At 42.4% G+C, this 16,477-nt stretch overlaps 1 protein-coding gene across 2 annotated transcripts in view; it reads right to left on the bottom strand.

The window, feature by feature from the left end:
• Positions 1–2,344: 2,344 nt before the first annotated feature.
• CDC25B (cell division cycle 25B) overlaps positions 2,345–16,477 on the bottom strand; it is a 33,696-nt gene continuing 19,563 nt past the window's right edge. For both annotated transcript variants that reach the window (XM_086960135.1, XM_086960136.1), the window contains exons 6-16: positions 15,048–15,149; positions 14,512–14,628; positions 14,165–14,302; positions 13,112–13,186; positions 10,334–10,516; positions 9,715–9,810; positions 9,548–9,610; positions 8,464–8,562; positions 7,860–7,993; positions 6,916–7,027; positions 2,345–4,612 (exon numbers count right to left, since the gene is read on the bottom strand). In XM_086960135.1, the coding sequence (XP_086816261.1) occupies positions 4,472–4,612; positions 6,916–7,027; positions 7,860–7,993; positions 8,464–8,562; positions 9,548–9,610; positions 9,715–9,810; positions 10,334–10,516; positions 13,112–13,186; positions 14,165–14,302; positions 14,512–14,628; positions 15,048–15,149 (1,260 nt within the window). In that variant the 3' untranslated portion in view covers positions 2,345–4,471. The remainder of the gene's footprint in view (positions 4,613–6,915; positions 7,028–7,859; positions 7,994–8,463; positions 8,563–9,547; positions 9,611–9,714; positions 9,811–10,333; positions 10,517–13,111; positions 13,187–14,164; positions 14,303–14,511; positions 14,629–15,047; positions 15,150–16,477) is intronic.

Below are 16,477 nucleotides of genomic sequence, written 5' to 3'. Positions count from 1 at the left end.
TTGTGGTTTGAACAAATTCAATAGCATCTATGGAGACATATCTCATAGACCAGTGTTGAAAGCATTTAGGGCTGATTCCCCTGCAAATGCAGTATGGGGCGGAAATCCTGTGCTTGAGGGGGAAATGTGCTGGGAGAAGGAGGAAGAAAAATGTTTAAAATCACTTCTCTCCTTGCCTAGCTCTTCAATGGTACAGGCTATTAGGTTAGAACTAGACTGGCCAGCATGGAACATACAAGTTCAGGTAAATCTGTGCAGATTTTGGAAAAGGTTGGGATCTGGAGAAGAGGAGAAAGTGTTGTGTTGGTGTAGGAGGGAGATCCAACAGAGTGAATTGAAGTGGACAATAGCTACCAGAAATAAACTGTACTCTATTTGTGAAACCTTAAAAGCAAAATTTGACCCAGAATTATAGTGTATTGAAGAATGGAAGAGTGCCCTAAAAACCTTGGGAAATGAAAAATCCAGACAGATCGACATGGATTACTTGAAGCAAAAAAAATCTGTGCAATTTATGATAAAAACCTGGAGTAACGTTAATTTGTATCCATATTTAGATACCAAATCATAGGATGAGATTGGAATTATTAAAAGCGAGAATAGGTATCAATCCCGCCCGTGCAAATAAGAAAGTAAATATATTAATGGATGATTATGGTAAATGTACATGTGGGCTAGATTTAAAATGAACTAGCATTCATTTTGTAATGGATTGCCCAAAACTGATCAGTACGGCGGATGATTTTAAGGCCTCTCTTTTTTTAAAATATGGAATAAGCACAAGGTTGCAAGCAATCGAGCTACTTACGGACATGCAGTTCTTAGAGTGTGCAATCGCCTTGGCGAAGTTTATACAAGTAGCCAAAAGATTTCTTATGGAACAATGAAATGGAATAGGGTGGTCTAAGGCGTGATAAACTGAGGGAAATAGAAGATCTGTTATTTTATGTACTGAAATGTTTAGGTATTGTCTAGACTTATAGTGTGTTATTAAAAAAACATGTTTTTATAAGAACATAATGAAATTAGTTTTTAGGCTTTTTTGTATTTTTATTTTGTGATATGATGGAATATGTAGTTTAAAGGCCAAACGGTCATAATAAACTTATCTTTTGATTGATTGATAAAAAGATTTAAGAATTGGCAGGCGTACTTAGAACAGGGGTAGAAATAACACAAATTTGAGAAATTGAGTCTTCTTGGCAAAAATAAGAGGTGCAATTGTCTTTGATTTAATGCAAACAGACTATGGCGACACAACAGAAAATAGAAAGAAAAAAAAGCACTGGCAAAAGTTGAGCATTAGACCACTAATCCCAGCGTTTAAGTTCTATAGGAGACGCGCAGTGAACAGGCAAGATGCTGTCCCCGACAGTGCAAGAGAGCCAATGCCTGAAGCGGGCTGACCCACTACCCAGTACTGTGCAGGATGCAAGCAAAATGTAAATGGCCCAAAGGATCTCTCTGTGTGCATACATGCATGTATTTGATGTCTATGAACATGGGCAGACCCAAAAAACGTTAGTTTGTACTTGCTGTGTTTAGATTCATAGGTTACACACACTTTTGCCTACTATGGTAGCGTCGCCCTCTGCGGACTCCCCCTATCTACAACTGCCCCCCTGAGAGCCTCCTTGAACGCTGCAGCGAGACTTATCACGGATCAAAAAAACACTCACATATTTCCCCTGACCTAAAATCCTTGAACTGCCTGCCTTTTGAGGCCAGAATACAACTGAAAATTGCATGCATGACTCATAGGGCTATACACCACAGATCACCCGGTTACCTTACTCAGAAGCTGACAATTTCTGGTGGCTCAAGATCCACTAGAAGTTCAAAGAATCCCCTTCTGAAACCTCGAAGATTCCGGAAGAAAAAAACATATAAGCGCTCCTTCTCAGGAATGGCACCCAGGATCTGGAATTCACTCCCCCCAGAAACCAGACTTATCACCTCCACCACATTCTTTAAGAAAGAAGTGAAAGCTATCCTCATGGCTAAATTCACCTGAACATGTACCTAACTTTGGAACTTTTTGAGACTCCTGACTATTTGTAATACTTGTTTATCAGATTGACTATTTGTATTATTGTTTAACTGATTGTGTATGCTCCCTCTTTTATCTACTTTATTTTTTACTACCCATTTACTACCTCAACTATCTGTCGCTCAAAAGCTTGTTAATTGCTCTCTAGTTTTTACTCCTCCCCTTGTTGTAAAGCGCTCTGATATCTGCAAATATCTTGTTCGCGCTATATAAAACTCTCAAAATAAATAAAATAAATAAAATTACCACCCCATACGCTCCATAAACAAACAAAAAAATCACACAACAACAATGACGGTTTTGACAGGGCAGTTTATTTCCACCCAGCAACATAACGGAGGGCAAGAGGCTCTTTGCGCTGTGTTCCCAAATATCATAAAACCACACACAAATCATGCAACACAAACAAAATGCACAACATCGAAATTCAATCGTACATCACTCCGATGTGTTACAACACAACATCCGATTTGCTCTTCCTTCAAAGGTGCATCTACACAAACATGTAAAAGCAACATAACTAACAGAAACACAATATATTTGGGTGGGAGATATTTTGTTTTTAAGAATAAGGACAAACAATATCACGTCCCCCCCACACTGGGCAGTAAAAATAATGTATCAATAAAAGTGACTGCAAAACTCGAAGCAATATATGGGCTTAGTATGAAGCTCCTTAAATAAATACAAACAAAATCACCCAATTGCAATTCATCCGATTGCAACATCCTTTCAACTTTGATTTCTTAACATACTGTACATTCGAACCCAACCTATGAAACAATTCTCTTCCATATTTTTTATGTTATAAAGTTTTTATCCTTTTCCTTTTTTTAACACCCATATACTATAATAACATGTTTAACACATTTCAAAAATAGTACTGGAAGGTCTTTTATATTTATATATTTAAAGTATTAAAAAAGTATAAAAATATTCCCTGCACACCCTTCAAAAACTGGTTTTAAGATAAAATACATGCGTTCTAAACAATATCTCAATCATTAATCGTGTTTACAAGATATGGCTGCCTCGCCAAATTGAGGCAAAATAATTCAAGTGCTTTATAAAGGATGTCTAAAGAAGCAGCCATATAGGGGGAAGCATGTAAATATGTTGCACTCTTGATTTTGGTGGTGCAACACCATATAGCAATGACACAACGAAATGGACCCTGATCGCACAAATCTTCATACTGCACAGACGCAACTGCTTTTTTGTCTGGGGGATAATGGTGTGTAGCCATGATGTTGGTTAAATATGATAAAATATTACTTGTAATTTTCTTATTTAGCCTTTTCGTTTCCACGTCTCCAGCTTCTTAGATCTAGTAGGTTTTACCTGTGCTAGAATCTTCTATGGTTCATGAGAGCTTGATGTCTGTCCGCCACCCTTGGGAGTTGAATTTGTGCATCCCCACCCATCACAACCTAAGCATCCACTTTCCCGGTAAACTGAAGCAAGTAGAATCCTCTAGCGCAGCCCAAGGAAACTAGAATTTTCCGTCACTGTCATAGCAACGACACAATGTCCGAATCCTCTATCCTCGTTTTACGAAACTAGGATTCTTACTACCTAGACCCAAGAACCGAGAACTCTGCCACCAGAGAATAAATAATACAAATAAAGTGGCTGTCAATCTTTCAACAAAATTCAAAATTGTTCAGTGGACGGCCACAGGAACTCTTCAAGAAGTTGTGATTTTTATAAAGGCAAATACAGACTTGAGCTTGTATCGTCAATAGCCCTCTTCCTACTACCAATATATTATTTTCTATGTAGGTATCTGAGGAAATCTGCTGTTTATCACTATTTCCAGCTTTTCCCCTAAATGAATTATAAATAATCTATGAAAATCACTATAATTTGTTACTTGCAAAAGGGAGTAGCCTTTTTTTATCATTCTGGCGAACAGCAGTTATACAATGTATGGATGACCATCGAAATCCCTTTAATTTCTTTCCCAAACTTCTTTAGCATATTTTCTGTTGCACTGGAAGGAGAAACGAAACAGCACTGTTTCAGCTAGTGGCCTAAGCAATCCAGGCAATGTCATTTTTTTTAATGTACTTCCATGTTGTATTTAGAACACTTGTGGCGGAAGATGCTCCATGCGAAACGACACACACAGCAGACTTGACAAGCACACCCAGTTGCGTTTTGCCCAGGTTCATGTTGTTGTTAGGTGGACAACCACACTCCGATCTCTCACAAAGAGCCTTCTCTGCAAAAATGTCAGTGGAAAATAAAAATGGACTCTTGCCATAGGGTCCAGCCCACAGCAAATGTCTTTCCAGCAGCTGTCTCGAGAAATGTGTTAGTTCCACAGTAGCGGTCGCGGAATGGCAGTGTGGGGCCAGCCCAAGCTTAGAAAGTGTTTTTCGAGCAGGTGTCTTTGGCAGGTTCTTGTGGTCCTGCTCCTCATAAATGCTTGAGCCGGTTGTACAGCTCTCGCTTGCTTTTCTCGCCGGCCCAGGTTCTGCTCTTGGCGCGGAAAGTTTTCAGTTCTTCCTTGAATTCTTCGTGGTACATGGGCCGGTAGGCTTGGGGTTCACAATGGATCTGAAAAAGAGGCACAAAGAGGGCTTGGTAAATATTGAATAGAGGAAGCAAGTCATAATATGTCAAGAGACAGCAGAGTTTGTGGATCACAAAACTATGTGGCAATACCATTAAGATAGGCCTAAAAGGGGCATTGCACTCGTCTGCATTTCACAGAGCACACAGAAAATGCCTAATTTAAGAGGCAGCCAGTAACAGGACACCCACATAAGTAAAGGTAGATGCCACCTTCCACTCGCGCTGTGTTCCCATGCTTCATTAGGAGGGTATGGAAAGGGGGTGTATCTCAGGGCAGAACCGGCTAACTGATCATGAACACAAAATGGGGGCTGATGGGAATGAAAAAAGAGGCTATCCTGTCAAAAAACAACCCTTCTATGTTATTCTTGCCAGCTGCACTTTTGTCGCAGAATATCCCTGGTGCTCCTGGACAGAAACTCTTTAAGTGTCCCCCACACTCCACACACCCGCTACCACAGGTGTGGAAGAGGCTGTAGAGACATTGCCTTCACTGCACCAGAGGCCTGACGGCCAACTAGGCCGAGTAACATGTGGATACCACTAAAATCTATTTGGTCCCCAGCTTACGCAATCCTCACACTTGACTTTGGGCCCCCACATGTTTTTTAAAGCATTAAGTGTTTTCACATGCGCTGGCATGCTGGTCCATGTTCGCTGCTTGAGCTATCGACCCTTTTTAGTTACATAGCCTGTGAGTACAGGGTGTCAGCTGCAGGTATCCCCTGCCAGTGATGGCTTGGATAGTCAGAGGCATATTTACCAAAAAATCGCGCAGCACAGACAAGCAAGTCACCTTGCAGCGCTGGTGACAGGGAAAGGGCAGGAATTTGAAGTATTTAACATAATACAGCACATTCCTGTCGGCGGTGCTGAACAATGGGCTACTTAGCGCCAACGTAGGCACCCTCGCACCGCGGTACAAGGGAGCCCGCATTGCAGACTGGATTGTTTTAGTGCGGGATGGGACACCTTCCTGTAGCCTTCCTGTACAAAGAACAATCCCCAGAACATTCTCCTCTTTCTATGTGTGCTGCAGAATAGAAAGAGGAAAAAACAAAGAGAAATAACATATTTCTCCTCATTATGCATCCCCTGAAGATGCGTAGCCTTTTGACGCATTCCTAAGTCTACGCAATACAACGATATGCGCTGCGTTGCATTATTCTAGATCAAGCCACTCAGAGCCATGCAAGGGTGCCATGCATAGCTTGATAAATATAACTTGTGAGTTGCGTCACTCTTGCGCCCTGTTGCGTGGTGCAAGGGTAATGCAGTTCATGGATACATTTTGCCCTGAGTGTACTTGGACAGTTACTGTGGGATTCCCAATGGAGGGGGCTCCAGGGAGGGAGGAACTTGTGACCACCCAACAATGACCTGGTTGGTGGATGGTTTGACTGAAGCTGGAAATTGCCTTATGGTGTCTGTAAGCATTTCACAGTTCGAATTAGGGTTCACTCTGGAAGGTGGGCCATACCGAAGCAGAGTCGACATTCACTGCCATTACTCTGTTCTGCGGCTAAACATCCCAGGTAACCTGGTGCCAATATTCTACTGAGCAGCGCTTCCCTCAGGCTCCACCATCAAACCTGTTACGGCCATGAACATATCTTCAAAGTGTCATACCCACCAGTGAAATTGTCTATTGGTGTTCCGGTTTTCATCAGCCTCAAAACAATGAAAAATGGAATCAGCTTTTATGCAGCTTATCTGCAGTAGGAGCTCAATCCACTGAGCAATTTTACAGACAGCAGATAAAACAAGTAGCTCAAACACCTGTCAATAAACTATGTGTGCACCTGAAGATACATTGTGTACAACTAGCCAAAAGACACAACCTGCAGTCCTAATCAGCCATAAACTTGGTTTCCGAGTGGACTACTTTATCTTCAAAGAATGCTAATTTTTCCACACATCCATGTTTTTTTACTCATATCGCCGCCCCTTTTAAAGGGGCAGGGTCTGGTGCCAACCAGTTCAAAGGCGACTCTGAATCATTTTACTGCTTCCGGGTTCCTGTGCACCTGGCAATCAATACCTGCGCCTCTTTAGGCTGGTGGCAGCTGAGTCACTCGCCACCACTAGCCACACAGGTAGGCACCGGCGTCTTGCCTTAGGCGTGGCTCCCCCTAGTTACTGGCACCTTGGCAAACAGCCTTCTGTGGCATTTCTAGGCCAACCCTGATCTTGGGGTGTGATGAAATGCACGGTTGACCCTGCAGCCACTGCACCACCCAACTGAAATAAAATCACAGCGAGAGAGAGATGCGAGAGAGCCTTACTTGGAACTTTGGGAAGAAATCCTTATATCCGCCTTTCAAGACATAAATCTCGGGATAGTGAAGGCTGGGGTATTCATTGCGCATCCGGTCTTTTTCACGGACAAAGCGACACCTACAAAACAGAGGAGGTTAAGTATCTTACTGCAGGCTGCTGGTACAGCATCTAGTTTATTTAGTTAAGTCATAATAACAGTGTTGTGCTCCAACCCAACTCAACTTCACACAAGTTTCAGTCAACTCATTTCATGGTTTCCAAGAAGCCCCATTGTATGCATGCATAAAGAGATTAAGTAGAAAAGGGTGAAGATGACACAGCTGGACAGGGCCACCTGTCCAGCTGTGTCAATTTACGCTCAGGTTAGAATTAAGTGGGGCTGATGCATTTTGGGCACTGGTCCCAACTCACAAGACGCACAATTTGCCAAATTGGCCCCTCACTCTGGTCCCATCAGACTACTGATATTTTCAACAACATCGAACTACCAGATGAAGCAATGCACAACTATGCAACGGCCTTACATATACCTGCAGAATTCTTGATTTTGATGCTTGAAATTCGAAAAAATCTTACAATGAGTTCTGTGATAAATGTTACATTCGAACAATTCTTTTAAAAAGGAAATACAGATATTTCCAAAAATCTCCTGTCTGTGGAGGGGGTTTGAACAAGATTAGCTGACCATCTCTATTCCTGTTCAAACGCTGGTCCACTTAAGAGCCTTTGTAAAGGGAGACAGTGTTAATTGTGTCACTATTGACTGTGGACCTAGGAATCCTACCCACTTGATCATGCCTTTGTGAGACTGGGAGAACCAGTATTATAAATATTTGCACTTTTGGTCCTCAAGACTGAATGCTACCAAGGACAAAGATGAGCCCCGCATAACTCGTCCGCAACCACACACCAGCCCAGCCATGCCATCCATAAAGTGAATAGTACTTACATTCGGGGCCCTCTTTCGGAGGAAAATTCACAGTGAAAGATTAGGATAACTCGCTTCTCTACACTGACTGGAACAATTGGCGTTTTCAACAAGTACTCCTCCACGTCCTGTTCCATGGGAAGGTTTATTGCGCCCTAAAGAGACAAACTCCAGGTAAGTCAACTCTGCAAGATGGACAATGCAGACTGCGGAAAGACACAAGCGGCTTTGCTTTCAGTTTTTAAGCACTGTAGGTCATCTAATGGGACTGTAAGCTCAGGTATAAGTGCATGGTCATTCAAAAGTGTCTCGCCTAGTTAAATGTTTATGTGAATTTGCAAGGAGCAAGCACATTCCAGTCAGAGGCGCTGTACAGAGCTTTGAGAAGATGTACAGGAATGATGGAAAGATATTCTGATGAGAAGTGAGGCAAAGTCATAGTGAATATTTGTGAAAAATGCACTGTTGCCATCAGCTTGTAATTTTGGCAAGGAGGAAGATGAGTGCAGATTACTGGTCTTCAGAGCACTTTTAATGAAATGGAAAAGCATTTGCAACAAAGTGTACAATACAACTCAAAAAAACCTCCTGAGACGCAGAGCAAGTAAAAAAAGTAACAAGTTACCTTAATGTGTCCGCCTTCGTACTCGTATGGATACCGGCAATCGATAACCACACAACGCTCCACAATGCTCTTAAATTTGCCACTCATAACAGCCATCATCTAGTGGAAAAAAGCAATTTACAAGGTTAAAACACTGGGAGCATGTGAGCTTTGCTCCATTGTGCAAGAAAAGACGTTTGTCTTGCATTTTGGCTGTCCTCTGCTTTTTTGGTGCCTACTACCAGTGCAGCTGAGGGGAACTGGATACAAGGACACATTCTTAACACCGTTCATTCTTCAGTACTAGCTTCTAAAGTGCTGTGGGGTCAGTGTCTACATGTGTGATCTTGGGCAGTGCACAATAATTGAGCTATTCACCGGTCCTATGAGCCTCCTTGTGCTGGGATGAGAAAGATTAGGGTGGGATACTTTGTGCCATTTACAAACCCAGCTACTGGAGAGTTACCCGAGAATTGCCTAGTGGTAGTCTGCTCAAAATCTGTGATGACAAGAAAAAACTGCAGCTTTACACTGCAGGCTGCCCCGGGAGCTTCATAAAATGGGGCTCAGCCCCCAGGTGGCTATATACTCAGCAGCCCATGCAGGTGAGGTAGGTTTTTTTAAAAACAAGTCAGTCCGGGTTCCAATGCTGCATAACAGCCCAGAGGATGGTTCGTTTTCGTCTAGCATCACATGGTTAGCTGTAAAGTGCCTCCTTCCCACTTGTTTAATCCCACCAGGCTCCCATTCTGCCTCAAAAGTGCTATTATCCAGCAGCTGGGCATTTCTGTGGAAGATTTCTACCCATTCTCACTTTTCTCTCAGCTGCGCCTGTGTCACAGCAATCTCCTTTTAGTCCTCTTTTTATGCCAGCAGCTCTAGGCTTTCTGGGATTTGTAGTTCTATTTTTCCATTGACAAAGATGGCCGACAGGCCATAGAATGCCTAGTGCTGGTGGTCAAAAAGCAGAACTGTCTAAAGTCACCCTCACACAGCTACAGCTTTTTATTCTTTCCGTCATAAAATAATTTTCGTTCAAGATGCATGCAGCCAGCAGTCACATCAAGGGTGCAGGGAAATACCTGCAGACTCGGAAGCTACCTACCATTTCAGGAGAGATGTACTTGAGATCCTGATGTTTTCCTTCGATGGTCTTCAGAACATAGGCCTAGAGGTAAACAGGGAATCATGTTAGCAACTATGAAGGCCATTGTGTAAAGTTTATTTATTTTTTGTGTTAAAACTTTTGACTGTGTGTGCTTGCTCCTCTACCTTTGAGAAATCGCCAATGAGTTCCCGCTGATCGTCGTCCAAGATGTTTTCAATTTCATCGGCGCAAAATGACTTTGATCTGCACAGTCTGATTTTCTGAAATAAGAAAGGTAAAGAAAAGTTAGAATCAGGCCAGTAGATATCTAAGACCAACCTTTCTCCCAACTAGGTCCCATACGAAAACAAAGATTTCATTTTAAATTTGGTCAGAGATGCAATTTAAAAGCAGTGTTTAAAGAGTTTTTCATAGTGTTCCAGGCAATTTAAAGTTCTAATCTTGCTGAGCAGTAAGGTGACAGACAAGTAAACCAGCGTCATGTCACAGAGCTTACAAATGTATAAGCATCATTGTAAAATGTATTTAGAGGCCAATATTTTATGAAGTGCTTAGTAGGGAAAGCTCTTAAATGACCCCAATATTGTTAGAAAAGGAAAAGGAGACACAGAGGGAAGACTAATTTGCCTTGGTTCACTCAATAAGGCTAGCTGGTGAAGCAAAGATTATCACTTTTGGTTTCTGGACCAGTCATTGATTTAGCTAATAAACTTCTTGCTTGAAAAGACAAAGATGGAGCCAGAAGACAATATATCCTCCCTGAGTGTCCCTCCCATGACTCACCGGTTCCTCCTTCTCCACCGTTTCTTCGATGGCGTCGCCTAACAGACTCTTCCTTCGCTTGTTTTTCACCGGTGTGTTGTCGTCCTCAGGCCGGTCCATCCTCTTCAAGATAGGCCGCATGACCCTGCAGGGCATGGAGGGCGAACGGAAGAGACGGCGGCATTTGCTCCGAATAATCAGATCCTGCAGGGACATGAGAGAAGACTTGCATCAAAACACTGCCTGACTGCCTGACTTTTGGAATGTACTACTATTGGCAGGAATAAAAACATAGGCAATATGTAACAAAGTAATAGTTCGAAAGTACTTTTTGGCACTTGAAGTGACTAACTACAGCTCCCATAATGGTACATCTCTAAAAGGCTACACATGACGAGCAGTGTCATACTACCGTAATGGTAATCAAGTTTTTGACAATGGAAGGATTAAAGGCGAAGACAGCTTGCTAGAAATCCAGCCCATGATTACACAGAATACTATCACAGAACTATTTTGCTCCTTATCTTGGGCCAAGGATTCCCTGAAGAGGTTTGCTAATTTAATTCTATGGTATTTTACTCCAACATCCATTTTTGGTTTCAATAATTAGGCTGAGCCACCATATTGCTTAGTTCTTGCTTGAGTTTTCTATGGTATTCCATGCAAGTAATTTTGACCGAAAAGACGGAAATTCGTATCCCTAGGGTACCATGCTTAGAGTAATGCACAAAAGTGTGACACTGTGATTTCCAGCCAAATCTGGTTTAGAAGCCAGTAAGCTTTCTGCATACCGAAATGGTGGCCTATTGTTAGAATAGGTAAAGTGAAACTACACACCCCAGGATGCGAAGTGCTTTTAAGTAAAAAGGCATTGGCAGATTAGGTGTCAGAAACTACATGAAACCAACTACATTTCAACTGTGTGGAAGCAAGAAAACATTTTCTTGACACTGTATGTGAACGTTTACACCAGATACCTCCATATTATCACAGACTTTATAGTCTAGATTAATCAGGATGCAGGGCCCACCTGTACGGTGGCCTTCGGTTATGTTATTTATTAATGTATACAGTTGATCTGTTTCACTACTGAGTCGATCCTTCACACCCATCTGCACATTCATATATTGTATTGTATAGTGATTTCCATTTATATAGCGCTTACCCCCCCCTGATGTGGCGTCGCAGCGCTTTTTCGGTAATATATTTCGTTATCCAAAGATTGTTTTTATTTTTTTGGGGAATACTGACTCTTACATCATGTTTGCACGAGCTCAGTGTTTTTTTGTATAGCACAGATGTTATTCGAATGTGCGTCCAGGCGCTCTAGAAATAAGCCCCACCCAGGGACATCTGGGGTAGGGGCACGCCCCTGTGCTGGGGGAGGATAGGGAGGTGCTCACCACTAATCTCTTTGTCGGCTTGTTAAAGATAAACACTTCTAATCTGATGGAAGACACCTTCCCGACGACTCCCTGTACACAGCAATCATGGCCTCCTCACAGCAGCCCTTGTCTGCTGTAATGTCACGTCAGCATGTGAACAGCCCCCGGGGAGCCCCCACTGCGCCCAGGCACACAGCCACCGGCAGGGGTGTGTTCTGTACGGCGGCTGGGACGGCCCAATTCAGCCGCAGTGTTCTCACCAGCGTGGAATGAGAGGCCAGGGTTTGAATGTTCGAAAGTCGCAGCACTACACGCTCTTTGTTTTTAAACGCTTACAATGCAGCCGTGACGTCAAGTGCATCAGGCTCCCTCGACAGCACGTGGGAAGTAGGACAAGCCCCTGTTGTAGGGGCGCTGCCGATAAGGCGTGCATTATGGATACATTATTTAGGGCCGTGCACCTACAATAGAGGCCTCTTTGTGCAGGAATTCTGAATACAGTAATTATGTGGAGAACATTTACATAAGCACGTGCAGCTACGGGGCCAGACCTAGCACGAAAAGGCAACTCCCAACCCCCTCCTCCCCGGAAACCACACACTTCTTAACCCCAAGAGTTGAAGAGCATGTCAAAGACAATAGGTCGCGCCTTTTTTGGCCAACTTGACTTTACTACGTTTTTAACCTTGGTGTACATGCAGAGCATCCCGATGCTGTGCAGCGTGTCTAAAAAAAATGTTAAAAAAAGGCGGCCGTTTCATTTTGTAGGCACGCATATCATGCATGCCTACAAAATGATGCAAGCCTTTTTTTATTTAATTACCAATTAGGATCGGTAGTTAAAAAAAAATTGGGAGGAGAAACAATGGGAGAAACATGAGGATACTAGTGGGGGAAACAACAGAGGCAAAGGCAAGAAAGCAATGATGGGAAGCCCCCAAAGGTGAGCACAACATGGAGGGGTAGGGAGAAGCGCGCAGAACCTTCAGCGGCACACTACACTCCGCAGGGGAGAGAAGACTGAGGGGAAACATATAGACTCCCATAATAAAAAAAGCAGCACATGAAAAGCAAGCAGTGGAAGCATAGAAGCTAGTCAGTCAAGAGACAGTAAACAGGTGATGCTCCATGGGAGGGACAAACACAAGATTGACAAGCTTGGACACCAATAAGAAGAGGGAAAACAATGCAAGGAATGGGAGGGCTCCAAGCCCCTGAATGTTCTGATGATGGTGTGCAGGGCAGTAGCAAAATGAGGCTCAAACATATTTTGGCTAAAATTACATAAATACATCTTCAAATACTCCCAGAGCAGCGTTTCTGAAACCGGTTGGCTCATTTCTCCTGTTCCTCAGCACCCACCCTGCCCATCGCCCATCGCCCACCCAACCCCAATACTTTTTAAGACCCTCACCGTTTCAGATTCTTGTGTCCGGACGAGGGGGGCTGTCAACAGGTTCTCCATCCCGGATGGGAGGTTGGTGTCATTCTGGGGGGGAAAAGGCAGTTTGATGAAGAAGCACAAGGGACGCTTGCATAAACTTTGCATGACATTTCACAAGTATGACTTCAATCTCTGACGCGTGTCACAAGGCCAAGTCAATTTTCATCAGTATCCGATTCCTTTTATGTATTGTTTGCAACTCTGCAGGAGTTTATAAACATGACACTAAAACGTTATTAATTGAGACCGTTTGTGCTCCTGAATTAGGTAAAAACAGGAGTTTCTAGCAAAATTGAGATTATAAATTGTGCAGGCAACGTCACACACCAGATTCGCGAATGTCATTAAAAATGCAGCAAAATGTGAACAAAGTAAAGAGGACAGGCAGCTGTAACACCGGGTCCTGAATTACCTAAACACTGCAATGCCAGTAATTCAGGCTGCATTATTTTTGCATTATTTTACTGGTCAACTCGTAATGTGACCCTACCTGGTTATAGCCAAGTCCAGACCCCATTACGCTGGTGCATGTCTGTTTGCCATTGTAGCCTGCAGATATGTTTACTCTGATCTAGTCAGACACTTGAATCCCCCTGGGGAAGATTGCTTCTCACACACATGCATCTCTATTAAAATGTTTTAATTTAATTTTCTGTAAAGCACAGCATGCTGCAACAGCCTCTAGGCACTGGGGCCATAAGGGGCATGGCAGGCTAATGGTTAGGTATATTACTCGAATACTGTGGACTAAATACCATATAACAAAGTTATTTTATCCTGCATATTATTTTCTTAAATAACTCCTCATAGGAGTTAATTATAAAATCGTCACAATAAATCAACACTCAATGGAGTGGTTTTTGGAAACTATATTTAAGCCTCGATGTTGTGTTCGATCGTATTTGTGGTATCGATATTTCAACAGACAAGCAACTATAAAGTACAATTTGAGGGATTTCCATCGATTTGCCAATGCTTGCGTGAAATGATGGAGCGCGCTCTGGATTCAGACATGCCACTCACCTTCAGGGGCTGCTCGTGCATGATGTCCATGTACCCATCGTCCTCGTCTTTGTTGGGCGAGAACACCAGGGAAGAGCGGCGTATGAATATAGGGCTATCGCTGTCCAGCTCCTGGTCTTCCTTCTCCGGGGTGAGACACTGGGAACGAAAGATGAGCAAAAGAAAATTAAAAATAACACCAACCGGCTGCGTAACGCGAATTGTGAAAAGACCAATGGAAATGGTTTTTGGCGGTAAACGAAGAAGCATATATTATAAGTTAGAAACAACCAAATGTAAAGTGAACTCGACTATGTAGGACACATACGATGAAAAGACTTGCTCTTCATACAGGGGGCGACACTTACCATGAGGGCAGGTGCTGAATTTGGTCTTTGGGCAAAACTGTCTTTCTGGTCCTCGAATGAGCAATGGCGGAATCGTGGAATTGGACGTGAAGATGGCTTCTTAAAAATAAAAACCTCCTGTAGAAATCAGACAATCCATGTTACTAAACAATGGATCCAAAAGTACAAACTCCGCATGTTTTGTTTATTTATGTATTTGTTTTGCTTCCAATGCTATTCACGTTTCCAAACCAGCACTTAAATAACACTTCAACTTTAAGTAAAAGAAGTCTGTCTGAGCTAAATTAAAGACATCAAGAAGACCACATTCAAGTCATCAATCAGTTGATTTATGTTGAAACTAAGTAATTACTGTGGTTGAGGATGATGAGACAGATAAGGAAACAGAGCCCAAAATGATTACACTGCATGACAAATCAAAAGAAAATTGCTTGAAAAAATATGAAAGGCAGGAAACTGAAACAGACTTGTAAAGTCTAGTTCAATAATTTAAAAAAATAGCAGGCTTCTAGAAGCAGGCGCGGGCCGTGACTTACATTTTCCTTGTCGCAAGGTGCAGGAGCCCTCTCTGTGACATGGGAGAAGTCAGGTGAATTGGAGATGTTTCTGAGGACAAGACTGGAGCCCAGCAGCGTGACCTGGAAGAGCAGGCAGAACATATGCAATCAGCAGTGGCATTGCAGAGCTCCTTGTGGGGCACACAGACATGCTGAACAGTCACATGTACAGGGCTGCCTGAATGACAGTGAGAGGGTGGAGTTTGTTTAGCAGACCGTGGGCACAGAACACAGGGCTGCCGGTCCAAGTGAAAAAATGATTACGCCACTAAACCTATAAAGGTTGTTGAAATACAGTGCACGTAACACACTTAAACATGTAAATACAAAACTAGCTGGCAAGGCCAGTCCAAGTATCTGCAATGACAAACGCTCTGTTGTCATTTTAACAGGAATTCAGATCAGAATGCAATTATTTGAGAAAGTTTAAGGAGCTTTTCTTGAACTAGAAGCCTGATAAGCGCTTTCCATGTTTTACTAGTCATATAGTAATCTTTCTTAATTTCTAATCCACCTAAAGAAATTCTAATATCATTCTTTAATGTATTAAATTGTTTGCACCTTGTCTCATATATTCATATTATTTTTATCAGGTCTAGGTCATTTTTATAAGATCTTCCTAGTCTCCAATAGCAAGTTAAACCTATAAACGCTCCTTTTCAGGAATTGCACCCAGGATCTGGAACTCACTCCCACCTGAAACCAGGCTCATCTCCTCCAACAAACTTTTTAAGAAAGAAGTAAAAGCGATCCTCATGGCTAAATACACATGATCTATTATTCTGTATTTTTCATGAATCTGCTCTGTAAGACCTGCCTGACCCCCTTGGTCTATTTGCATTACTTGTATTATCGACTTACTTGATTGTATATGTTCCCTCTTTGTATATTGTTATATTGCTGACGCACCTGTCTGACTTTGCACACTGTACCTACACCACCTCAACGATCCCTACTCCTGTACTACTGATGCTCCTGTGCGACTATACATCCTGCACTCACCCACCTCAACTATGCCTACCTTTATGCTATCTTCAAAAACATTTTAAGCACGCTTAAACAAGTATATGCTCCTTATTTTTGTACTTTATATTATTATGCAACTGTTTGACTATGCACCTTGTACCGACACTACCTCACCTGTGACCTACCTCTTGTTTTTGACCTACCTATGTAACTACGCACCTTATACCTAACTACCTCAACTATCACATTGTATTACTCTATCACCCCAGTGTCCTTGTAAAGCGCTCTGATATCTGTAAAGATCTTGTTCGCGCTACATAAAACTTTCAAAATAAATAAATAAGTTACCTTTTTTATTTTGAAAATATTATTGACCTGTGTCAGAGTCAAGGGGGTCACACCACTGCATCAGATTCAATAAAACAAAGACAGAAAATGAGGCC

The sequence above is a fragment of the Lissotriton vulgaris genome, chromosome 3_1 (genome assembly GCF_964263255.1).
Source record: "Lissotriton vulgaris chromosome 3_1, aLisVul1.2, whole genome shotgun sequence".
In the NCBI taxonomy this organism is placed as follows: domain Eukaryota; kingdom Metazoa; phylum Chordata; class Amphibia; order Caudata; family Salamandridae; genus Lissotriton; species Lissotriton vulgaris.
This window is presented reverse-complemented; position numbering and strand designations above follow the sequence as displayed.